Raw genomic sequence first — 26569 nt, forward strand, 5'->3', positions numbered from 1 at the left:
AATGGCTTCATGCACTCTCAGGTTCTCCTTACAACAGAAACTTTATTAGCACTACAAATGAATCTATTTTGTCAACAATGTACTCCAGCCCAGCTACCAGCCCTGATACTCTCGTTCTGCATCTTTTTTTTTTTTTTTTTTTTTTGCATAGACTGGGCTTCTGTTTGCTGGTTTTGTTCCCCCAGTTCCTTCACGGGAAGCAACACAGCCCGAACGCTTTAATAGGGGCTTTTGGAGAGGAAAGGTGTTATAAATCATCACTAATTTAGAAGTTCATTTTTAATGGGTTACATTTTATTTGCTTCAGTTAAACACCATTATTTACAGACACAAGTTAATAAAACACATCACAAAACAGTAAAATTTCAACAGCTAGTATTTATAGGTGCATAGATCATGCTCACTTTTTTTATATGTATGATACATATACATATATATAAAGCTCTCACAATAAGTCATCTCTGCACAGAAAGAATAGTCATAGGAAACAAATAAAAACTGTATCATAAACAATATCAAATTACTGACAGCCTATCAACAAAACATGTACAGAGTTAGAAATAAGCAGTAGACACTTAGGTGTTTTTATTTAATGTTTTCTTTTTAACTTTTAAACTTGAAGCCACAATATCCACAGCACAACAATGACCCTGCCAACCAGCTTTCATTTCAGCAGGAGGGAGATGCTGAAACAAGGTGGATGCAGTCACAGATACTCCAATCATTGCTGATGGAAGACTTCAAAATACACCGTAAAAACTGTAAAAAAATTTTACGACTGGGCACATTGGAACTCAGCACTTGTACAGGATGGGACATCTTTAGTAGTTAGTAGATTTCAGGAGATATAAAGGAAGAAAAGGACTCTCATGCTTCTGGTTCATAGTCTTGATACTCTTCCTAATGAGGAGAGCAGAAGTCAGCGCTACTAGTATTTTAGATAAATACATCCTACTTTCACTGCTTGTTGTAGTCCTAGTGGATTCAATGCCAAAATAGTATGGATAATCATCATGTGATCAGGATCTTGCAGTTTATTGTTACTTTGTCACACCTGCCAGATAGTGTACCTTACAAGCTGTGGTATTTACAGGAGAATTAGGCTTTTACAGCGATTAATACGTCGTTCAGCTGATCGTTACCAGAAGCTCATGAAACCACCCATGGCAATTCACTTGGAGAGGGAGCAGAACTACCTCTGGGCTGAATAGCACACCACATATTGCAGATACTGGTTCAAGTCAGTAAATAATTTAAATGTGTGTTTAACTACAGGTATGCGAGCAGCCCCCATACTTTCAGTGACATTCAGGCTGTTAGCAATTAAGCGTGCCTATAAATCTTTTATGGATCATGGCCTAAATATTTTATACCTCTCATTTTCAGTCTAATTATCTGTGCTACTGTAAAACTGACACTCCATCTACCAATGCATCACGCCAGACACTGTAGTAATAGTTCAGATAGTAGGTTCATAAAAACAACAAAATAATTTACTCCCATAATTGCATTAACAGTATAATAATGAATTATCATGCTTTACAAAGCATGATGCTTTGACAAGTGGCCAAGCTATCAATCTATGAAGATGCAGTTTTGCCCATACTCCTTATCAAACATAAGAAAAAAAAAATAGTTTACTGTGGATTACTTAGAAAGCCCAGCACAACTGTTTTGAAACACACACAATATTTTTCCTATTAAACTTCCTTATTATTGAGAAAGCAACAGATTTTCTGATTCCCAGCACTATACCTCTGGGAGATCTTGGCCAAAGAGACCATGTTTCTACTGTGCCCTCCCAGCATCAGCCTGTGCCAGGCTAACACAACTCGAGCGTGCAGTCCCCTCCTGTGCCCTTCTCCTACATGCATTCACAGCAAACACTACAACAGGTTTACCTCTGGAGGCATTTCATAAGCCTCATTCTCAGGATCCACAGGAACATCTGTATTATTCACCATTCCCTCCTGCAGGAAACCTTCTTCATTCTGCATTCAAAAATGGAAAGAAAAGCAACAGACTGTAACTGCTTGCCTCCTCATTTACACCAAAGCATGTCTTTCCTCCCCATCTGTGATTGACTTCTTGGCCTGTCCTTTGGTTGTGGGATGTTGCCAGTGATTGAAGAGCTGGAGGACATCAGCTCCAGAGAGATCTGCTCCATGTTCCACAGGGGCATCCACGCGGGGAATGACTACTATCATCTTTCCGAATAGCTGAAGTGCTGATACTCCATTTCTCTCTTGCCACGGACAGGCAAAGAAGTCAACCTGAACAAAAGAACAGTACCACCTCCAACCTGCTGAATATCTTTGGGAAATATTTTGTTCCCACAGAAAATGCTTTGGCCAAGTCACGAAACAAACCAAAACAAGATTTCTTGCTTCCTAAGAAACTGATCTGGGAAACACAATCCCACACAAATTGTTTAAGTAGGTTATCACATTAATTTCTGTTTAACTTCTCGGGGGAATACAGTTGCAGATATGCAAAAGTAGTTGTAAAAGCAGGCCAAAAAAATGGTTAGTATCAAGACGCACAAATGAAAAAGCAATTCAATTATCTATTTTTAATGTTGTAGACATCAATCCTCTCACGAATCATTTATTTTACAGTTTTAGCCTTTTCACAGTACATTTCAAAGTAGCAAGAAAAGGAAGAATTATAACTCCAGACTACTGCATGCTGGCTTTTTCTTTCAGTTTTAGAACTTAATTGTATTGGGAAAAGCTTTTTTCCTTTAATAGATAACACCTCTATATGTCTTATGCCAACCAGCACACTACTCTGTGCAGTGTTAGTATATGATACATGGCACTACCTGATACCCAGCTTCTTACACTTTTTATTGGGCATCTGCTATTGACCATTATAGCAGCGCTTCTACGTTATATAGCAATTTTGCTAAGAACTTCTTGGAATTCATGGGTTTGCAATGATGCAGGGAATAACTTGCTCAGTAAGATTACTTAAATTTTGTCCTAGAACTATAGATGCTATTTACCATCTGAAACAAACACAAATTATAAAGGAAAACAAACATTCCAACTGGGCCAATTCCCATAGTAGTTGTTACTACAGAAGTTCACAGAGAAGAAACTTTAATTTTGCCAGAACAAAGACTGCTGGAGTTCGTCCTGAACTGTAAAAAAAATTGATTTGAAAACAGGCAGAGTAGTTCAGTGGAACTATCATGACTATGCTGATTTATACCAGCTGCCAATCTAGACAGAAACGCACTAAAAAACAATTACAGACACTCAGGAAGAAATTAACTTAAAAAAACCCAAACAACACTGCAGGCTGATATCACAGACAGAAATACAAAATTAAATAAGTCACAAACCTGACTAATGAGCTAATTCTTCAAAGCCTGCAAATTATAGGACAGTGATGCTAAATTAAGTTTAGGACACAGATGAAATGAGAGTAAGAGAAGCTCAACCTGAAACTCACCTCAGAGTTTAACACAAAATAAAAAACAATATGCAAAACAGGTGACCCTAAACCCTCTTTACCTTCACACCGTATTTATCATGCTTCTGCTGTTCACCATTTGCCACATACCAGCTCCTTTCTGTGGTTTAACCAGGTGACCTTAGTCATAACACTGTTCCTTACTTGCTGCAACTCTCCATGCACAAATTGTGACTTTATCTGCTAGATACAAATTCTTTTCTTCCTTGGTTCGGCCACCTTTTCTGGCACTGATGCAAGCGCATAAACACACGTTTTTCACACTCATCATCAAAATCCACGATGTGCAGAATTTATTTCCATTATGTGGATTCTTCTCTCTAGATCTTAATTCAGACTTCGGAAGGTCCAGTATGAAGATACCTGGTCTCATTGCTTCTCAGTGGGGCCAGATATGCTTTTTCCTTTAGAGGTAAACAGTATAATCTGTGTGGAATCAACGCCTACTCTTCTGCCAAGTTCCCTCCATGCATGTGCCTGCTACCAGTTAACAGTCTGCCTTGCTCTACGGCATAGATACAACGGACAAATTCCAAAAGTCAAGGGACACTGAAGAATAAGGTTGTTAATATCTTCATTTAGGCCCGTGTCTTCCAGAAAAATTAATAATTTTGGGTGTTCAACATGACAGGTAACTTTTTAAGCATGAAGTTATCAGAAAAACTGGGCCCAATTACATTTCTGCCCTGGCTTATTGTAACACTCGAGCTCCTAAGGTTATTTGATGTGCAATATTTAATTACCCTAGCTTCTAAGTCAATTTTTAGGAGTACTTACGCCTGCTTACTTTTATGAGAAGTAGCATCAATCCATATCAACTTTGACTGCAATAGCTAAATAGTGTGTGCACGATGCAAATTTTAAAGCTGTTACTGTGCACTTGATCTAATGTATCAGCTCTAAGGACCTACAGCTCCAGTCTACTACTCTCCTGCTTAATGCAAAATATAATTTAATTTCTGTTTCCCTCTATCATTAAGGAACAGCTTCGGCTAACAAGCAGTAGATCAAGTAACACTGTGCCCAAAATCAGTCTTGAGGTTGCACAAGGAAGAAAGCATGCAGCTTCATGATATCTGTAGCAGGAAAACAGATGGCGAGTGAAACTGCCAGGACCATTAGGAACGACGAAGACAAAGATTTGCCAACTGAATTTCAAAGAAGAGCTTCAAAGCTTGTACACTGTTTGTTAGGAATGTCTGCCACGGGTCTGGACTGTCCATCAGGATTACAGAGACACAATGCCTAAAAGGCCAAATTAATTGTCTTCCCAAGTTCCTTCAGTGAGTTCAGGATGGAGATTCCTCTACAACTTCAAATAAAACAATCAGCAGCACTAGTGAAATACAACATCAATCACACCACCAATATTTTTTCAAATCAAGGAAATCATAAGCCACACCAAGCCATTAAGGGAGCTCTTTGCCTGGGACAGGCTTATCACCTTTGTCCAGCTGCAGAGAGTATACAAACACCACCTTTCATGTTGATGTCACTGCAGTTCAGACAAGAATGACATTACTCAAGGTCACATTTGTTACATTTAAATGTACAGTATAAGTGACCACATAATTTTTAGTGGAGGCTCTCTCTGCTTCTGATATACAATCCCTCCAAAGCTAGGATATCACAAAAGTAAACAACCACCCCCAGTAACACAGAACCATCTAAGGTACACCTTGTATCATTATTGACCTCCTTTAAAACAAAGAAATGCAATTTTATGTTCTCATGATCAATAATTCCATATCCCAATTCAGTTATGGAGAGGAAAAACATCCAACAGACCAACTCTTGTCTTAGTATGAAAGACAAGTTTTTCTCTTGAGGCCACCACCTCTGCTCTTAAACCATATAGAAGGGCATTTCCAGAGGAAAGATTTTTATTAGAAGGTCTGAAAAGCTAAACAAAAGCTTCTCGGAGATGAAGTCAGTTTTTAACTGGGGAGCGTGAGCTCTTTTGCAGGGAAAACCATTTAAAAAGGAAAAATTACAGCTCATGCAAAAAGCAAGGTATTAAAAGAACGGCAAAGGGAGGATGTCTGCCTGTCCCCTGAGGATACCCTTAAGAAAAAACAAATGTCCAAATCCATCTTGGTTTTAAGCACAGTCACTGGGTAAAACTTGTATTTCTACATCAGAGTCTGGTACCCTTAGACCCCGTATTATGGAAAGGAAGCTTTTGCAGCTAGCCAGAGCCCAGCACCCCACACTGCTGTTCAGGTACCAACAGCGGCGTCAGTCTGGGCTACCAGCACTCCTGCCTGACTTGACAAAACGTTGTGACTACCAGACCTGCATGGCCCAGAACTTGCACCCTCCCTGGAAAGGAACAGCTGCAGTGTATGCCCTGCTGCCCACAGCGTGCCGTGCTCTCTCCTTTGGAGGAGCAACCGGTGTCATCGTATAAACAAACTGGCTTCCCTTGACAGTGTCCCATCCCTGTGAAGTGGTACATTTGCATGACCCTAGACACCAGTTCTGACTCAAGGAACAGGTACAAACCCACTGGTATACAAGAGTGGCAAAAATAAGAGGTGAAGTGGAACTTACATGCTGCAGTGGATACAAAACATTGATGGCAACGCCTTTACTATGGGAATGAAACCTGCTAAGCTGTGTGGTTAACAATGTGAAATGACCCACTTTTGAAATAAAATAGTAGTCCAATTAAGAAGTCTTCCCAACTAAAATGTCTTCCTGAAGTCCTGGCCCTGTGTCAGTTATAGCGTATTTGCCAAAACTTCAGGCCTATTCCTTTTACCAGGAAAACATCACCAAATGGGCTTGTCTTATTTCAGTGTTTTTGGTGAAAATTACACCCCATTCTTTCTCTTCACCCTCCTTCCCACCTCATAATGCTCTTGGTGGAAGGGGAGACACTGTTTAAGATCCCCTACACATGGAAAACATACGACATAGTCTGCTCATGGTACCACATCTATGCCACACCAATCTGGCAAAATGGTCACATTCAGAGAGCATGACTTGGTCCTCTTGGTGACATGTCTTTGAATGCCATGTTGTTACCATCAGAAATACATTATTTTTATCTGAAGTCATGGATAAAAGCAACTTCAAAAAGAAGCACTGTAATTGTAACTTAGCAGCTGATCTAAGCATTGTAATTTACTATCTCTCTGGCTGGTAACATGGTTTTTTTTCTTTCCATTAAAAATGCTGAAGGAGTCTTACAGTCACATAGATTCTCATGATTACTGGAGACTAATTCATTCTGGAATGATTCCATATTCCCACATACATAAACCAGGCCACTGAAGCGTCAGCTCTTACAACGTTTATACTGGCAAGAGGAGACCACCCTGGAAGTCACTTCCACTCACCACAGAGGTCAGAAGGCACCTCCAGAGATCATCTAGTCCAACCTCCCAGCTCAGAGCAGGGTCACCTAGAGCAGCTTGCTCACGGCTGTGCCTGTTTGGGTTTTGACCATCCCCACAGGTGGAGACTCCACAATCTCGCTGGATAACCTGGTCCAGTGTTTGACTACTTGCACACTGAAAATGCGTTTTTCCCCTTACATTTAAATAGAGTTTCCTGCATTTCAGTTAGTGCCCGCTGCCTCCTGCCATTTCACTGGGAACTGCTGAAGAGTCTGGTTCAATCTCCTTTACCACCACGCCAATCAGGTATTTATACACGTTGATAGCCTCCCCCCATAAACTTTCACGTTTGTGTTGTTTCACACTTGCTGATTTTCTGTCAGTTCTTGAGACCTCTACGTGTTTTCCCATGCAGATATTGTGGGAGGATTTTCTCTTCAGTAGAAAGCTCTACCAGCCAAATTCAATCATATACATTAAAACAAGGTGAGGCTTGCCTCAAACACCTAACAAATTAATGTTATTTGAGAAGTCATAGTTAATTTCAGAAAAATAGATTATTATAAACTCAATGAGCACTGGTCACACTACATCACTTGCCAGTCTGTTATTGAGTGTTTCTGTAATTACTGACTCGCTGTGAATCAAGAGAAGAGGTGCAATGGAAAAAGCAGCGAACTAGGATATGGAAAAAATCTGGTTTACAAGAAAATTTTGGCACACCTCTTCTGTAAAGACATTTAAAGTCCCTTTTGGAAAGTCCTTTGAGACCTGCAATGATATGTCCCATACAAAGCATTTTTAATGCAGTCCAGTTTGTTGTACATACACACCGGCTGGTACCTCGGAGAGCTTGAAATAAAAATAGGAATATAAAAAATATATTAAAAAAATCACATCCAAAAGCATTGGATGCAAAATTACCAAGTACCGATAGGTCAGAGTAAGAGTAGTATTGCCTTATACTGTATTTTGAACCCTGTGCACACCAAGGACAGAACTGGCAGGACATGGGATGTGATGCTCGGTGGCAGGACAGGGGATGTGATGCCTGATGAACAAGCCCAACCAGTGCTTTCACAACTGCAACAGAGTGGGAGTTTCACAACAACAGAGAGGACTGTCCCATGAGGGAATGTGACATTCCTCAAGCTCACCAACCGGTCCAAGTAGCTCAGCCGGAGAAGCCGCCGAGCCTGGTTCCTGCCTGCCTGACAGCTGTGGTCACATACAACTCTGTGAGCCTGGATATTAAGTCTATCCCAGTACTAGTGAATTATTGAATTTGTTGCTGTTACAGTCTGGATAGTTGTACTACTAATCTGTCTTTATTACCACACCATCATTTAGAGATAAACTGTTTATCCCTAAAGCTGTTGGCCTTGTGCCTGTTACCATGTCCCAGAGCGTTTGTAACTCAGCAGGGCTGCCTTAAGCCCTTACAACTGGTAACTGAATATCCCTCCAGCCTGACTAAACCCAATTCATTTTGGTATTATGCACCCTGAAAGGAATTTCTTCAGGAACTGTCAGTCATTACATGGTGGAGTTTAAAGAAAAATGTTGGGTTTCCTTATGTATATCCTCAGTGCAGCTGTCACACATACTGCCCAAACTCACCTTTTGCTACAATCTGAACAGAAATTCACTGTGCCAACAGGCTTACAATTCCCCTTTGAAAAGAAAATAATTTGTATCCTTTCTTCTCCACCAAATATCAGGATACTTAGGGGCTGGATATTGAACCTAAGTGAACTGATTTTTCACAGGTATTTTGACCATAAAGCTCAACTTATCCAAAGGGAGAAAAACCCTTGAACAAAACATCAAATTCCCAACAACATAAAAAAAAAAAAAAAAAGGCTAAGATGGCCTCAATTTATTTACTTTCCTTGTCCTAAGGTATTAGATATACCGAGCTGACTGGTTATAACTGAGTTGCCAGGTCAGCTTAGGATGCTCTAAAGCTCCTGCTCGCTCACTGCCTTTAAGCTCAACTGTGAATGATAAAGCATCAGCAGCAGTCTAGAGGTTTTACCCTGGAGATACAGAGAGGAAACATACCTGTGCACTAGCCAGAAAAAAATGGACTGTTTTAATTATCCCTAAGCTAAACACCTAAGTGAAGGAAATGACGAGAAAGCAGTATGTGTGAAGGAAACTACCTGTTCCAGTGCACAACTCATTTAGAGTACCAATAACGGGGTGAGACTACTGCCCTCCTCCTTAAACAGAGTGGAAGTGAACAAGGGACATTTAATTAAACAAATAAACATCAGTGCAGTAGCACACTTTCAATGAAAGGCTAACATAGTGACTGCAAGTGCTACAGGCTGCATTTTGGTTCATGTTTTTATGCCCTTCAGTTGGCAATGACAAAAGTGAAAAGGGTAAAAACTGAGGCCAATGGAGAGAGGAACGAAAGTGAAGATTGTCTAAGTGTCTGTGGTTACAGGTCCGTCTTGGTGTCCATAAATAGCTGGAAATGCTGTTTACAGCAATTTATGAACTGTTGTAAATTTTTAGAAAACCAAATTTAAATACAACATAGATTGTGTAAATTTTTGTTTCCTTCCTTTTTAAATTCCCCAGTTGGTATTACTTGTAAAGATGAGACTCAATTCAGTTCAGAGCACAACAGGAACATTTCTGTGAGCTATCAACTTTCCTCAGACTCAGATTCATGTTTTGCATTAACTAGGGTGGTAAAATACCTAATTAGAGCTGCTGGTGTGTCCCTATTTGCTGATAAACAGATGCAGATTACATGGACAACCCACCTGTTGCCCAGGTCAGACCAGCAGCTCATATGAGTCCTAAAGTGATGGACACATGCATTAATGACAGGTGACTTAAAATAACAGGTTGCCTAGGGGCTGAGTCAATGTGCCACCAGCAACACCATGTAAATGCATCCACAACACACAGCCCTTTCAGCTTCATCCTTTTCAGCTTCCCAAATCTACGGTGACAGTGAAAACCCCACAGGTAGGGGAGGCAGGGGGGAACGCTAGAGCTTTCCATTTAGAAAGACAGTAATTTCTGATTGCAAAATAGTGGGAATGATACATGCTAACTGAACATCACACCGGGGATGCAGTCACAGCTGTGCCTTGCTTGACGTTCTCATGAACAAGGTAAAGAAGCATAGGTCAATAAAAATGTTTTAGGGTAATTGATCTGCTCAAACAATATCCACTATCAGCATCGTGATTTACACTCTCAGAAATGAAGTTTCAGAGTGCAGTTTCACAGAAACCTTGAGTTCAGTAATATCAAAATCTTCAATAAAGATTTGGAAGAAGGACCAAGGACTGCACTTAACCGTATGCTCAGTCTTACACATTAAGAAGGCACAAGAAACAGCCTGAATTTATTTTTAATTAATTGTACTACAATAATTTAAAGATACTCTGACAAAACCAAGTGATTGAAATAAATACGATGCAGCTCAATTGGAAAAGGTGTTAATACGCTGCACTTTGGCACTCACCAAATCAAAGAGGAAGGGCAGAAAAGAATCACCAAGTCAAAGAGTAACATAAGCCAGCCATGTCATGTTATACAAAAAATACAAGCCATTCCCTCATGTATTACCAAGGCGAGTGAGGTAATCCACTTGGTCTAATCTAGCCCAAGGGTGCTTTCTCCCGAGTACAGAATTCAGTCTACACAATGCACTTTGGGGATGCCAGGAGATCCCAAAGGACAGCAGGAACGACCACATCCGAGAGCAGAGAGGAAAGATGAAGGAAATTGTCAGGAAAGCATAAGTGATCTAGGTTTATATAATCCTAAAGGAATAATTTAATTAGAAGTCTTTAAGACCAGCCTACATCTGTCAGGGGCTCCATGGGATTAGCTAAACCCACACATCCTCCTGCAGCAATGGAGGATTCTGCAATCTGTATGAACCCATCACCAAGAGAGACCACTGAGGATGATAACCTGAGCTTTGCCTTCATTAAACAGAACTGGAACATAACAATACATGATCTTGACTGATCATGTTAACTAAACCAGTGGTACACATCAGCTTTGCAGTTAGCATAAAAATGAGCAACCCTGTTCAGATTTGGCTCCAGTAAGTCGGTAAATACGATTTTAAGCAGCATGGTCCCAGTCAAAGCTGCAAAGTGTTTTTACCGTACTTCGTTGAAAAGTGTTTGGATATCATAACCGTATTCCAACATTACGTAACTTTTAATGTAGCTAAACTCCAGAAGTTACTGTATAGACTCCATGAGTATATACTTTCTTACCTAAAAGACAAAATTAAGGGAGGAAAACAAGTTCCCTCTAAAAGAATTCTCCAGTCACACAAACAGTACATTCAATGCTGTATTACCTAAAAGAGCAGCCTCTAAACCATAGTTATTTCTCCTTGTCTTAGAAAAAGTCCCCTATAGAGAACTGCAGGACCAGTCACCCTTTAGCATCATAAAGAGCACAAGTACCCGCTCCGTTACGCACAGCCCCAGTGACAGCACACGGCGGTTCTGTGCCCCACCTTGTCTGAGTGTACTCACAAAGCAATGAAGTAACTCCACTAATTTCCAATGAAGTTTTTAAAGAAAGAGATCTCTACAAGTAGTGGAAAGCAGGTAGGGTTTTCTCGCTTTTCCTTTTCTCTACAGTGTGAGTGGATAAGCTAATGCAATCAGCATTGACTCATTTGCTTTTACTCTCCAGCACATTGAGCTGTGGGCTGACAGAAGAGCTAGTGGCAGCACAGTCACCTTCAAAGGCTGTAATTGATTGACAGGACATGCTGATCATGCAGTTGTTACCCTTCAGTTATTACCAGCTAGCATCTCTCTAAAGCATTCCTTCAATTACAACCTATTACAGCACTTCACCTAGCTGGGGAATTCTAAAATATGTTTCTTCTAAGCAAGAAACCAGCACTTGCTCTGACAAACACCTGCAACAATTTTTTTAACTATAAATGTTTTGGGAGTATTTCCTGCAATTGATTCAGCAGCAGATCAAAACACTACAAAAGAAGAGTCAGCCTGCATTTTAAAATTTATATTCTTGAAATATCACCCTCCATCTCGAAGCAAGCATACAACTGTTCAGAGCTTTCACTTGCATCGGGGAAGACTACTTCACAGTCCAGTGGCATGAAACACAAACATCTCTTCAGCTTATTCTTGCGTAGAAGAAAAAAATATTTTCAACTAATGGAAAGAATTATTTAATAGAGTTTACTTAGTAAGGTGTAGAAGGTGTGGAGGCTTTTAAAGGACTAGTCCTTAAATATACAATACTTGAGTGTGTTTTCTTTCCCTCCTCCTGCGACACTGTTATCTTTGCTTTTCATTTCTGCCTTAGAAGAAGGAAAGCGTCAGACCAAACTCTGCTATCCTCTGCACTGCGTGAGTCAGCTCAAAGTAAAACAGTCTTTCCCAGGTCAAATTCTGCTCTTACCTATGTCAGTATAAGCCTGGTGTAACTCTTCACCTCACAGTAAGCCATTTTTGAACTCATACCTGTACTGAGAGCAGCCTGTTTTTATGATCCTCTTTACAGACATTTGCTGCTGTTCCAAAAGGGACATACCATAAAAATATTCACTACTTCTTCATATATAGAAAATTGTAAGAGTGCAAGTTTGAATGGCCTTGTGGAGTCACCTGAGTCACAGGTTCAGCTTTCCCCAAAATCATTCCCAACAGACGCCTGGGAAAAGCCCCATTAAAAGCCTCCAGTGACAAAAATTCTGCAGCATCTCTAGATAACCTAATCCTTCATTTAATTACTGCTACCATTAGCATCTTTCCTGCTGTCTAATTTTCATCTCCCTCACTACCATTTAGCTCCAGTATTCCTAGTCTATTCCCATTGGACACAGCCCCCTTTCTCTCTGTAGCAAGGTTTTGATACTGGAAAAACTGTTACCCTGACTCATTTCAGCTTCTCTGGACTAAGCCAGCTTGCTCTGTCCACACGATACGGTTAGGGAAAACCCACTGAGCATCCACTACCCTTCGTGCCTGGTGCTCACTGGTGAGAACTGCACACAGGGTAAGTCTTGCTAGAGCCTGGATGTGGCTGCTTGGTGTAGGGCAGAGACGCTGCCCATCGGGCAGACAGACGAGAAGGAGGGCAAGCCCCAGCTCGCTCTAACATCAGAAAACTACCTCATCTAGTGTGGGCTGATGATCTCCTCCTCAGCCATAGATGAAGCTTCAAAGGGGAATTGTTACTGTGCTGCTTTTACCAGAAAGAGCCTTCTATTAATAAACTCCATCAAACCACTTGAAATTAAAACGCAGAGCGGTTTCTAAAGGATCAAAGAAGCACAGAACATTAGTTGTCAGAACTGTTCAAATGACACTTTCCCTCTGGTCCTTTCTTGTTAATCACAGTAGCTCCTCAAACTTCACGAGCTAAGCGGGGGTCTGCCCTCTGCACCCAGGAATGCACTGGATTCACAGCAAAGTAATCACCGTAAACTGCTACTAATCACACTCCAGCCACCGCCCCATTCATATTTAAGCATACAAGAGGAAAAATTGATGCATATGCACCGTAAATGTAGCACACAAAAAAGCAGTTGAGGTAAAGCATTCATTCTGTTTGCTACATCCAGAACAGCAGGGTAAAACTACATTTCTGTCAAGAAGTTTTGAGCGAAATACTGCTTTGCAGTTGTATTCATTACACCCTCTACTTAGGGAATAAATACAAAACTAAGACCAAACCACTTTTCTTCAAATTCATGGTGTAACAGTCAGATGCATGTGATTTATGGAAGTTCAGATGAATTCTGAAGTTGTGGAAGAATAATTTCATGCAAGTCATGCCAATGAGAATGAGTATCAAAGCTTATTCTATAGTGATGAGGGTGCTCAGTTAAAACAGTAGAGGAACTGAGGGAACACACGTAGCAAATCCGTTACAGTCAGTACAGTTCTTTCTTCTACAAGCCACATTGCAGTTCCTGCAATGAACACCGACATGCTGCCCAGAGCCACACAGTATCTTCACCATTTAGGTTCTCACTATGGTGGAGTTTTTTCCTATTTTAAGTACTGAGGATGATGCAAAGACTGACAGGATAAGTCCATGCTCCAGAAAAAAAGATGTGCATTTATTATATGACTCCCTGTAGTTTGAAAACAACACAAAAACCTGTCAGCTACCAGTCATAAAGACGTTTCTATACATGTGCTGCTCAGTGAACATTTAGATAAGAATGACAGCCAGATCTTAAGAATCACCCATGCAGACCTGAACACAAACAACACACTTGCATGATTGCCACAGCCAGATGCCCAAATGTTTGCAAATGCTTAGGAAATATCAGTTAGACACCCAGCTGGTGTATTTATGTGCAAATGCTGTTCTAGAAGGGAGCCATACTAGAAAATACTTGTGTGGAATACAAGGCTAAAAGTAAATGTAGTTTGCCACGAACAAACAAACGAAATTAAATTCAGCAGTATGCTATATCGTCATCTTTTAGTCACGATTTCCAAATAATTTTGTTTCTCTTATCCTTTAGTTTATATGGTAAGTATTTGCGCATTCCCATCATAGGAGTATTTCAATGGTTGTCATTAAAAGCATGATAATTTTTGCAGTGGTTTAGCATAAAGCCCGTTGACGTGTTTACTATTTCATAACAAGCACTGTTCAACAAGCACATTCGATGAGAAACCACGCTACTGAAAATAGCAGTGACTTCTGTTATACATCTGCATCCTTTCTGTAAGGTCAAGCAACAAACCAACGGGTCCTTATTCTCCAGTTTAGCTGCCCATCTGCCGAGAATTATCAAAGACAGGCAGTGGCGTTAGAAATTGCAACAGTGACTGCTCTAACATTATTAGTCCCTTTCCTATACTTGCAACATTCCAAACGTATCTATGTGTAAAGTGTGGATCCTTAGTGGGCTACATTTATCTCAAGAGAGACACTTCTGTCAGGATGTGCCTTGGATCATCTAGCATCCTCAAAAAGTTATTTACAGAATAATAACTAGTATCACAACTATTCAGAAGCATTTTCATGAATGGATTCATGCAGAAAAGGAATTCAACACATTCTTTGCAACAACAACAAAAGTATACTGTATGTAAGCAATCTGACAAGAGAAACTTAAAACAACATTACTAATGAAAGTTTAAAAGTTGATCTACTTGAACTCATTTTTATACATTCAAATTCATATAACCCATATTCAGAAAAGATTTTCAAGCATACACTTAACCAAGTAGTTAGTTCCATGGAAGTCAATGCTGTTACATAGGTTTAATACTAAAATAACACTGCAGTAAATCAAGAACTACCTTCAGAAATCTGAAGTGTTTCAAGTGTCAAAACCAAACTACTTAATATGATAAAGAACGGCATCTCTGAAGTCTGATGCAAACCATTTTTATCCAGCGAGATGGACAGATTCAGCATTTACCCATCTGTAATTTCCCACATTAAGTCAGTGACAAGAAAGCTCTGCTACCATCCCCTCAACACAATGGGAACATTAAGATTCACATATAAAAGGACAGCACTCACGCAAAGTGTGTTCCTAATACACGTTTCAATAGCCCTGTGGAAACAAAGATTTACGTAAGGCAAAGCAAACTTGGGAGACAATATCCTGTAGTGAACAGTTGCTGGAGGAAGCAGAATCCCTTCAGCGCTGAACTTGGTTTTTTATACTGCTGCTAATTCCCTGTGCAAAAGAAAAATGCTGCAGTGCTTTGTGTTGTGTGGGTGATGCTCCCGTTTCCCAGCTGAGTTAGGCTCAACGTTTATAGCAGGGGTGAAGGATTCTAAATTGGCTTGTACCGTGACTCAGTGATCACTGCACAAGTGGGAGGACTTCAAGCATTTGACATTGCTTATATTCTTGCTGTCACAAATGCAAATGTTAGAAAATTTAAACTCAATTTTTATCTTGTCATTTTAAAATCCTAGAAGGGACCTTTGACCATTCAGCAGCTTGTTAAATATTTACCAGTCAGGAAGAAAGGACATTTTTTTTTCTTCCATGATTGTTTAACTGGTTTGAAATCTAACACATATTCCTTCATGTGAATACAATGTATCACTATTTGCCCATTTCTCCAGGGGAGGAAAAAAAATCCTCAAATTAAAAATTGATCTGTCTCCTAAATAATGAAAAAAGAAAACAGAATTAATATAAGCAGACAGAAGATGGGGTTGTGAACCCCACAGCTACACAATCTATATGCACAGAACCTATGCACATCTTGCGGGCTTCTGTGAAATAAATTTTAATGGCTGTGTCCCCTTTCAAAGCTAAGTGCCTTGCGAATAGTGGCTGGAGACACGCTCATCTCACAGAACACAGAATTACTAACCACTTCAGAGGTGTAGGATGCCCAGTCCTGTGGGCACCAATGCCCTAAAGCACTTGAACACGTTAATCCCATTGAAGTGTGTGTGATTGCTTTTCATCATTGTACTAATCACACACTATGAAAATGTGTGTCTCTAACCGAGGAGCTGAAGTTAAAACACCTGGGAGCACTGCTGCTCAGTCTCCCTGCTCTGTCAGCAACCTAAGCAACCTAAAGGAGAGGTGGCTCCTCCACCCTCCCACACAAACCCTCTCCCATGCTCATTAGCGTGTCTATTATATTAGTGACTCATCTACATTGTAAAGCACCAGTTCAGACTTTCCATTAATCACCTTAAGCATGCTGGCTTCTGCAGTTTGCTCGGAATCCCTGCTCTAGGAATAATTCTGGCCTTGCACTGGAGCAATGACTTCGTAACTTCACAGAAAATACCTTATGGTCAGAATCCTTTTTTTATTCAGCCCAGTGCTGGCTGTCTCCTGGATATTTGCTACCAGCCAAAATATTGCCTTCTAAATGTGGCTGTTAAATTGCATGGGTGCCCACTGGTGCATTCCCAGTGATGGACTTGTACAGAGAATTAGTCCTATACAGAGAAATAGCCTACCGTGCCAGCAGAGAAAGCTCCAACTAGAGCTTGTTTGACAGTAAGAAAAATCTGGAGGAAATAATGAATGCACTGTACTGCAAACTGATATATCCTTCATGGGAAGAAAACAAATCTCCTTCAAAATATTCTGCAAAAGGGCTCTATAAGGATGAGGAAGCCACTGAGAAGAGCTGCAGGTTTTGAGGAGCAGCACTGACTTTTGATGGACTACTGCCATTTTCTCCCACATTCCCAGTCACCACTAGATTAGATTCACAGCTCCTTCTTTACATCCCTTTCAGTTTCAGTGGTTTCTTAATTTTTTCTGTAACAACTTCATTTTATCCCATTTGACAAGTGACCTTTTCTAATTAATGCTAACTACAATGTAACTTGGCCTCATATTGCAGATTAAAACAGGTTTTGCACAAATATACACCATGGCAAAGCGCATGTAAGCAAAAACTAACGTGTGACTGACGTAAATTTAATGTCCACCCATCAGTTAGCCCATCAATTTGTTCTCTTATAAAACTTCAGAACCGCTGTCAATCATGCAGACAGCTCAAGAGGCTTTATCACAGCGACTAACAGAATAACCCTCCCTCCTAACTTCCTACACTGAAACGTGTACCATTTTATAGAGATTAGAGCTCAGACACAGGGGCACAAGAAACTTGATAGATACGTGATGTATCAAGGCTGTACTACTCCTTGACATACTACTGTCTTAAAATCTGTAATTTCTAGGTATCTAGAACCCTATACTCAGCAGGTGTATATCAGAGCACTTGCGCTGACTTTAGACACCATGATCAATCACTTATCCACCAAGACTGTAATTTACCCCAAATCATTGCAACTCTAAAAGCAAAATTCATTAAGGCTACAAATCTTCTTGGAGAGGCTTTTGTACAGTTCTAACTGAACACTCAGATCTAAGATTTAATTAACTGGCATATAAAACACTGATGCAGTTTCAGAGGAAGACTAGTCAATCATAGAGTTACAGTGTCATTTGAATTCTCCCAGTACATACACATTAAAGAGCTGAGATACTCTTGATTTGGCATAAACTGTTTACGCTGTGTGAAGGCAGATAATTTTGGTAGGGACTCAGTTCTGAGTGATCTCACTTGTTCTTCCGAAAGACAGAAGCTTTCAGATTCCATAGCAGCTGATGGAGTTTTGCTTGTACACAAAGCAAAACTAGATTTATTAGCTAGTTTATACAGTGAACGTACCAATGGAAAGAGATGCAAAACCCCAAGAACACTATTAACATAAAACCCAAACCTCACATTAATGAATACACAGAGTTCCATGAAAAAAAAAAAAAAGGTAAATATTTTCTTAATATTATAAAGCTGATGAAAGTCTCCAACATTGAAGGAAAAGTAACTTCGAGTAACAGAAGTTTAATGATGAGAGTGATCCTAGGAGAGGAAACGCTTGTTTTGTCCATCTGTGAGGGCTCATACTGCAGCTGTTCATCACTTCCTGGGTTTTACTCTGTGAAAAATAATAATCATATGGAAATCTAGTCTCTCCCTTCTCAGTAACCACAGCTGAAACAGTTATTTGGGTATTAGGTTTTGGGCTTGTGTGGCCTAGTGACAATTCCTTATTTTTATCTTCTTTTGTCAAACCCATCATAACTGCTTTTCAGTGAGACAGTTTTAAATGGTTGTATTTTATTTTGTTTTAAGTCTGGTGAGCAATTTCCACCTCCAGATTATAAAATGCAGCATTTAAAGTGCTAATGCTTGTCTGAGAAATTTCAAACATTAAATTCAGAGAAGAAAATACTATAGCAATATACATCTGTTTGGGAGTGATGCAGATTTTGTAACAATGGGCCAGGAAAAAATAGGTGTCATCGAGCACCTGGTCCAAAAAGCTTGCAGAAAAACATTCTTGAACCACAAAGGTTTTCTGAAATATTTCTGACTTCCATTAATACTCACTCATTTTGCTTCCTTTGTACAGTCAAGGCAGAACATTCGCAACTTTATCTGAAAGCTTTACAGCACCAACTGATGTGACAACTCAGCTGTCACTCTGCAATGAGCAACTACTAATGTTTAATTTGAGGAATATTTCCCTGTGGTATGATAAACAAGAAAACTGGAAATAAATGACCTTCTGAATAAACAAAATAAATCAACACAGTAACCCAGGCATCAGCTGAAAAAGCATTTTTGTATCTTTTGAGGCACCAAATGCCAGAGAGTTGGTTAACTCCAGCTCAAGTGGTCTGCTTCAGCCAAGCCAAAGGCACGGATAGACCTTCATGTATGGCGCTCTCCACAAAGGAAGAGGAAAGCTTCATTGGGGACTGTGGCTGCCAGATTGAACCCACAAAAGCCTGTAACACCACCAAGACTAGGCGTACCATGCTAAGTGGGTAATTCCCTAGCACTTGTGTCTTGGAAAACCACTCAATTTGCTTCCACAGGACACGTGGCTGCAGCTAGCCCAAAGCGTTCATTCCTCCTCTTGCCTGCCTAAAAACAAATACCTTTCTGGCACAGATGTGGCTGAGCACAGAGAACAACCTGCTTTTATACATGCTACATGAGTGACACATCTTGCTGTCAGATGACATCCTGAGACTTGAACTCATCACAGCAAGGGGCAGGCCACAGCTGACAGATCTCCCAGCCACAATCACTTCATGTCTCAGGTGGCTTTGCTCTTCTGCTTGAAATACAATTTCCTTTTCAGCTTTTGGGATTTTTTTTTTTTCACTTCAGGATCACAAGCCACAAACCCAGCAGCCATGTGTTGCCTGCCCCTCAATGTCAGAGCTCCTCTAGCAGACGGTCCCCTCAGCAAGGACCTCACCATCCCCGTCTCACTGTACTTCTCACCTCGGATAAGAGCAGTCCTCCGAGGCCAGTCAGCACTGACCTGCTGCAGTGAACAGTCCCCTCCCGTTACACAGGAAGATGTCCTGTCCCAAAGAGCCAGACCTTTGGAAGTGATGAAGCTTCTCTCTTCCGCATCCCCAAAGGACCACCTACCCTGCGCTCCGAGCCTTACAGTCACTGCTGGATGGCTGTCAGTGCAACACCTCCAGCACTGGTCCCGTGGCTGAAGACTACCGAAATGCAATACTGACCGGACCTGCAATATCACTCAACACGGTATTTCCAGTTTGGGGAACATCTTTGCTGTTGCTCTACCACTTTAATTCCACATTTTAATTCACCCTGAGACTTGAAATCTCAGTAAACTACTAGTAGGTGTTTAAGCATCCCAGCACTGTAAGAGTATTTACCAAAATACTAAAGGAGCTTTCCAGTTCAAATAAAACAACGTTTTACCCCCCCCTCCCACAATACTTTGCTTTAGTCGCAACAATCTGACACTGCTCAACAGCTCATATTTCACCAATTGCAAATTAAAAGATGTCTTTCTACATGGGAGTTTAACAAAGTAATTAACTCTAGCTGCTGAGCTTGCCAAAATGCTGAGTGAACTCACCCTACAGAAATCACAGACTGAGTTTCCACTGGAAAGTTTTGCTGGATTAATTGCACATCCTGGGATCATGAAACCAGTCCATCTTTATTGATACATCCATACCAGCAGCAACTCTCAATGTAGTTCTGCTGCCAGTATAGCGTACTCTGATAAGCTTCCTTAAATTAAAACTTCTCCCGCCTGCTAAAAGCTAGGTTGACATTTGGGATGAAGTTGCTCAAAGAGCTATACCAGTATGTCTGTCTTCTAAATATAATCTTTCCTCAGACATCTATCACAACCTCTCATGGTACACACGGAATCTGTTCAAGCTTTCCATACATACAGTGACAAATCTAACTCTGTGTTTGCCAGGCTGGGGACAGTATAGGTCTGCTGGCACTTAAACAACATTTCTTTCCTCTCCCATTGATTAGATTGCATAGTTAGTGGTTTTCTCACAGTGCCACATGACTGCCGAGAAAGCCTTTTTCGAAGTCTGTAAAGTTCACAGGCAAAAACTGCCCTTTGATGCCTGCTCTTTACAACCTGCACAGCAAGAACAGTCCCTCCCCTAGCCAGCCTCTGTTTTCCAGGCTCTTTCTTGAGGTTCACTTGACACGTGGAGTGATGAGCTTTGCACTGCTAAAAAGCCAAATAATCCCAGAGGCTCGCCATAGTTATGAAGTCAAGGGTATGCCTTGTTCACTTACAATTTCTGTTTTCCTCAGGAAACAGAAGAAGGGAAGAGCTGAAAATAAAATGCTCATTGCTGATATAAAGCAGTACCTTCTAAGTGCAAACAAATCTTTGTATGCATGCAGAGACACTTCAGGTACCATGCTGTGACACTACCAGATGTGACTATTACACAGTCTCTGCTTTGAAAAAATTATGATTATTCCCACTTTATTTTTTTTTTTTCAAGAGAAGGAAAAGGTTAAAATTCAGGTAATGTTCTTCCAAGGGCTACGTTAAAGATACCAGAATAAGCAAAGCACTCAAAAAAATAATCATGAAACGCCATCTGCTCTCCTTTATCTTCTAATGTCTGTCAGCATTGCCAGTGCTGCCAACATTAGTCACCCTCCTCATGATATTGGGTGTTTTTCTTATGCTCTCAGCTGCCATAACCAAAATTACACAACTGCATTTTATTTAAAATGTATTATAAAAAGTCCAATTCACCTGATGCCTGAGAAAACTAGTGCAAGCCAGAAGCTCAGAAAAGCGAGTTAAAACCTACTTAAGACAGATTTGGGCTGGTAAAATTTATTAAGTATACTCCAGGGACTACTTTTCAGAGCAGCTCAGCTTCCACAGGGGTACCAAAGGGATCACCAGACTTAAGATCCAGGGTAGTGTACTGCATCAAAAATCTGGTTTTAACTCTGACTGCAGAATATTTGGAAAGTCCCGTTGCAAACCCCATTTTAACATCGGCATAGCCCTTGACAGAGAAGTTACTTGAAATCTCCCCCTTTTGAAGCCAGGCGATGCTCAAACACTGAACTGCACATCAATCACAAGTCTCACTCCCTCCTCATCCAAGCACAGCCTGCGTTAGCGTCTAGGAGAAAGCGGTGAAAGCTCTGCCTCTCCTGCCAACTTTACGCTATCAAGATTACATGCTACTCAGCTGCTTCCCATGGTTTTTATTTTTATGTAGAGTGAGGAAGGTTTTTGCTATTCTGAAACAGAACGTATGTCACAGCCACTGCCTGCTGACACCAGGGTGCAGCTCACAACAGGCACCATAGGCACTGGAGAGGTACCAACACACCCTGGGCTGGCACATGGAGACCGGCAGCCCAAGCAGCGCTGCCCACAGGTGCTTTTCACCTGACTCAGCACAGCTGAGCTGCAACCTGAGTGATTTGAGTGCCTTTAGGGACAGGCAGCACCTGGGAAATGCACAGAATGCCCCCTGCTTTCTCCCCACTGCATTCCTGGCACAGGTGCCAACCGAAACCTCAGCCCCAGCTTTGGCCTTTAATAAAGATCCAAAGTCTTTAACTCCATCTCCCTGCTTGTTTGTTCGAACTGGGAAGTATGGGCTGCAGTACATAAAACCGCTCTGTTCTCTGCATGCTAGGTTACAGGCTGCATCTTTGCAGACTGCTCCGTGACTACTGTCTGACTCATGTAAAGCCTGTATCACCAACAGCATCCATCACAGCGTGCTTGCCCTCAGGTTAGAAGCTATTTTAATGCCATACGTGTTAAGGAAGAAATATACACAAGCCTAATAGCTGCTGCAAGCAGGCTTGAAAGAATGTGATGTCACTCTGATCCCCACGACCCTCGCTCAGCCCAAGCACTGGGGTTTCCACGAGAAACTTTAAACAATATCCACCAGCTCAATTTATTTTAACAGCAGCACCCCAATGTCCTAATCCCACTCAGGATTTTTGCACACACATGCTTGAGTTCACATACTCGCACAGAACCACCAACCCGAGCACACACATAGTTCTTTACAGGAACAGAGTCCTGGTGTTTCTTGCAGTGTGATCTGTGGGAGGCAATTTTCAGAGCTGCATATCTTTTGCTTTCTGTATTTTCCAATATGAAATAGTGAAGCTAGTAAGTTCCTTACAACTGTTACAGTTTTTTTTCCCCACAACTGAGCCAGGAGAAAACCAGGATTTCAGAACATTTGAATATTTCTAATAAAGCCACCTCCCTCACTCCTTTGCTGCCAAGACTCTAACCTCAATAAAACAGACATTCCACCCCAACATTTAAAACCTCTGAGCTCATTAACTACTTAATGAATTTTGTGCTTTCCTGCTGCACAAGCTGCAAGCCTCAGCCTGTCTTCCAAGTATCAACTTTTTTTTGTTATCATTTTTACTACCCAGATTTCTGCACAGAGGTTTCCTGGGTGCCATGTGGACAGTAGGAAATGAAGAAATTTATAGAACAGCAGTATTAAAATTAATATTAAAATATTGATATATGTCAAATAAAACTTAGAGCACCAAACCCAGAAGTCCCTAATTATACTACACAAGATTAAGAAAACAGATCAAAAATGTGTAATGTACTGGAAATGGAACATTTGAAATGTTACTAGGTATAAATTGTATTGTTAAACACAATGTAAGTGTATAGTAAGGCAGAACTGCCTAAACATTAGACAATTATATCATAATTTATCCACTACGAGTAACTCTGGTAGAGAAGACAAGAATTTGTAAGTGGCCTGGAAAGAATTCTTTTGGATGAATTATCAGAGGGTGGTTGGATATTTGAAACGAGACAGCTTTTAGAAACATTTTTCTCAAAGAATATCCTTTAGTTAGTTCTTCCTGAAAATCAGGCCAGATTTTTATTTATATATCTGTCAGTGCAGATCACCTAAATCAATCATTTAAACTGCATTTACTTTTAAGAACGAGAAGAAAGAGGAGAGACCACAAAATTACCTGCTTGGTTGATGTCTGGTTGCTACTGCCAGTACAACTGTTAGGGGAAGAGCAGACATATCTGACATATGCAGGAATCCATCTTTTTAAGTTACTAAAAAATCAGATTAAATGACCACCCGGGCAGCATTCAACAGCTGCTATTAACAGTGGTCACCAACACACTTTCAGAAGGCATCTTTGAACTAATTACTGAGCTCTCGCACTGCAATAGTTTTTTAAGAAGAAAAGCAGCATCCATTATATTGGCACTTTCTCAAGTTCATATTTTACCTGACCAAAACCTGGTAAGGCTAACATGCTTGATGTTAAGCAAAAGGCCCAGATCCAGTGTCAGTAGCATTGTTTCCAAAAGCGCAGTCGGTTTTGGATTGAGCTTTGTAGTTGCAAGTTTTTCAGGACTAGAGCTGTCATTTGTCTCTTAGGCTTATACTCTCAGATGCTTAGAAATGATAATAAAAAGCAAAATATCACATCTTGTCTACATCATGTGGACTACCCTAGCATTACCAAAATTCTTCACCTGCATGACCACAAAAGGTGCAGGTGAAAGTAGTTAGGAAACAGCAGTGATATTGAAAAGCATCGCTTCAGGAAACCGTTCTACAGCAACTGCAGCCAGAGCCAGCGGCAGCATCTTTCTCCAAAGCCTTCAACTACCCTGTGGTAATCTGGGGAAATCTCATCCTCGATTCTAGGAGGGAGAGGAGAGGTGGGTGAATAGTGAGGATGCTCACAGGAAATGGTTTTTAAGAGTAACCATGTAAGCAGAGTCCACAGACCACTAGCAAATAGCTACAGAAGAACTGCAAGAAAAAATGAGAATGAGTCACTACTACAGGCAAAAACTGATGATCGGGTCTCTTTGTAGTGACTTTTCCTGAGGCCAAAAGCCAAGCCAGGTGTCCTGTTCTTGCCTGCAAAGCGGGAATAATCAGGGATCCTACACAGCCATTTCCCATCAACACCTGTATGAAGAGGAAGAGTTTCCTTCTTTTCTTCTAACCTACCAACCTCAAAAAACCCCATATTTTTTTTAGAAATTTATCCTGACATTCACACATCTACAGTGTTGTTCAAATTAATAGTGTAGATTTATTTTTCTTTTTCTTCTTTAAAATACTTAAATATGGAAAATAATTCTATTTATGTTATTTGGCATCTAAGAATTTGGTATAAAAACAAAGAACAGAACACAAATAAACAAAATGCATAGATAGCAAGGGAAGTACTCTCTTAAGACCTTACTGTGTAAAATCAATACAAAAAAGGAATGAACTAGCAAAAGCTATCATTACTAATCCAACTTCCATGATGTGATGAAAGAAAATGTCTCATGGAGGCTTTCATGAAACTATTAAGTCCTTGTTTTTATTGCTCTGTTTCTCTAGAGCTTCTGATGGGAAAGGAACTAAGCAAGGAAACAGATCTCTCAACTACTCAAAACCAATAAGGAAATAGAGAAAAAAAACCCAAAGCTAGTAAACCAGCTTCAGACACCTTCTTACATTCAAACCCTCTTCAATCACTTCCATGTAATGCTTCAGGGTTTTTTTCTTCTTTTTTTTTTATTATTATTTTTCTCTGGTGTTACCATTATGGTAACAGCCATTTTACCTATGAGCCCCAGTTACTGGAGGACTCCATCTTTACTTAATCACCTTCTGGCAACTAGATCATCCAGCACAAAATATCCAGTGTTCACCTGTTTTGAACAGGAATGACTTTTGGGAAGAGTGGTGCTCAAGGTCTGCTATGGCAAAGTAAGATCAAACACAATCTATACACCTCTGTCAACCACATCTGTGAATTTTTATGTTCTGAATGGTTTACTAATGTAAATGTACTGTGCTAATGTTCAGCTCTGTGGAAGTCTTTGACTTGCTTATAACAAGAGCATGCCAAGCTCTTACATTTTACATAGACAGGGCAGAAACATACTACAAGTTCCACAGGTAGGGAAACAGGCCTTACAAGCTTTTTAGTAATTCAGTGCAAAGCCATGGGAAATTTATGGTAGAGCAGAACTGTTCCTCCTATTTCTCCAGCAGCCTCTGTCCATGGATCCAAAATTCAAAGCAGCTCAAAACACATCCCAGGCATTTTAAGCTCAAGAGCTAAAAACTATTAAAAAATAATTTTGCATAGCAATGCACCCTTAAGTTATCTTACTTTCATGGAAGTTGTTTCGGTGATCCTTTTCATTATAGAAAAAGCTTGGGTTCAGCGTCAGCCATTTCATTTACAACTGGTACTGGGACAGCCTGGAAAAAGCTTCACTTGATCCATTCAACCTTGAATTTTCTTCCCTGCTTCCTACGCCAATCCTTAACAACATCATTTCCACCAGAACAACAATTAATGCAAATCACTTATTTTTTACAGTACAATATATTAATTTCTGATTTTCTCTGACACCTTGAGAGGATGCACAGACCTCATTGCAGAGTCACCAGCTACAAAAGTCACTTCCCATATTTCTGTGGGGCTTCTTGCCTAAGTGCTTGTCTGTCATCAGGCAAGTTATCATGCATTATTGTCAGTCTCTCTGACTGCTTGTTTCCAAAGGCAAAACATCAAAATGTTAATGATTACTTCCCCAAAATTCACCCAGCTCCATAACAAAGCTTCAATTCACTTAAAGATGCCTTGACAAAACCTTCCTGTGTTCCATCTTCCCCAGTTTCATCCTATGAATAACTGCCTTCTAACTCCTTTATCTTCTATGAAGAAAACCCACCTGTGTGTGCTTCACATCCAGAGCACCCTTCCCAGTCCTCAGCAGGAAAAGGGACATGGATCTTACATAGAGAAAAAAAGTTTTCCTCATTTAAACAGGTTTTCAGTGGGAGCCATATAACAGTTTGTATATCACCCAAATAAAGCTGTTCAGGATGAATATTCCTTTTTCCTTTTTTT

The 26569-nt window shown here is 40.4% G+C and overlaps 1 protein-coding gene across 2 annotated transcripts in view; it reads right to left on the reverse strand.

Moving 5' to 3' along the window:
* Positions 1–275: 275 nt before the first annotated feature.
* Positions 276–26569, reverse strand: part of SNCA (synuclein alpha) — a 71106-nt gene continuing 44812 nt past the window's right edge. For both annotated transcript variants that reach the window (XM_056326713.1, XM_056326714.1), the window contains exons 5-6: positions 1902–1991; positions 276–900 (exon numbers count right to left, since the gene is read on the reverse strand). In XM_056326713.1, coding sequence (XP_056182688.1) covers positions 868–900; positions 1902–1991 — 123 coding nt within the window. In that variant the 3' untranslated portion in view covers positions 276–867. The remainder of the gene's footprint in view (positions 901–1901; positions 1992–26569) is intronic.

The sequence above is a fragment of the Falco biarmicus genome, chromosome 1 (assembly GCF_023638135.1).
Source record: "Falco biarmicus isolate bFalBia1 chromosome 1, bFalBia1.pri, whole genome shotgun sequence".
NCBI lineage: Eukaryota > Metazoa > Chordata > Aves > Falconiformes > Falconidae > Falco > Falco biarmicus.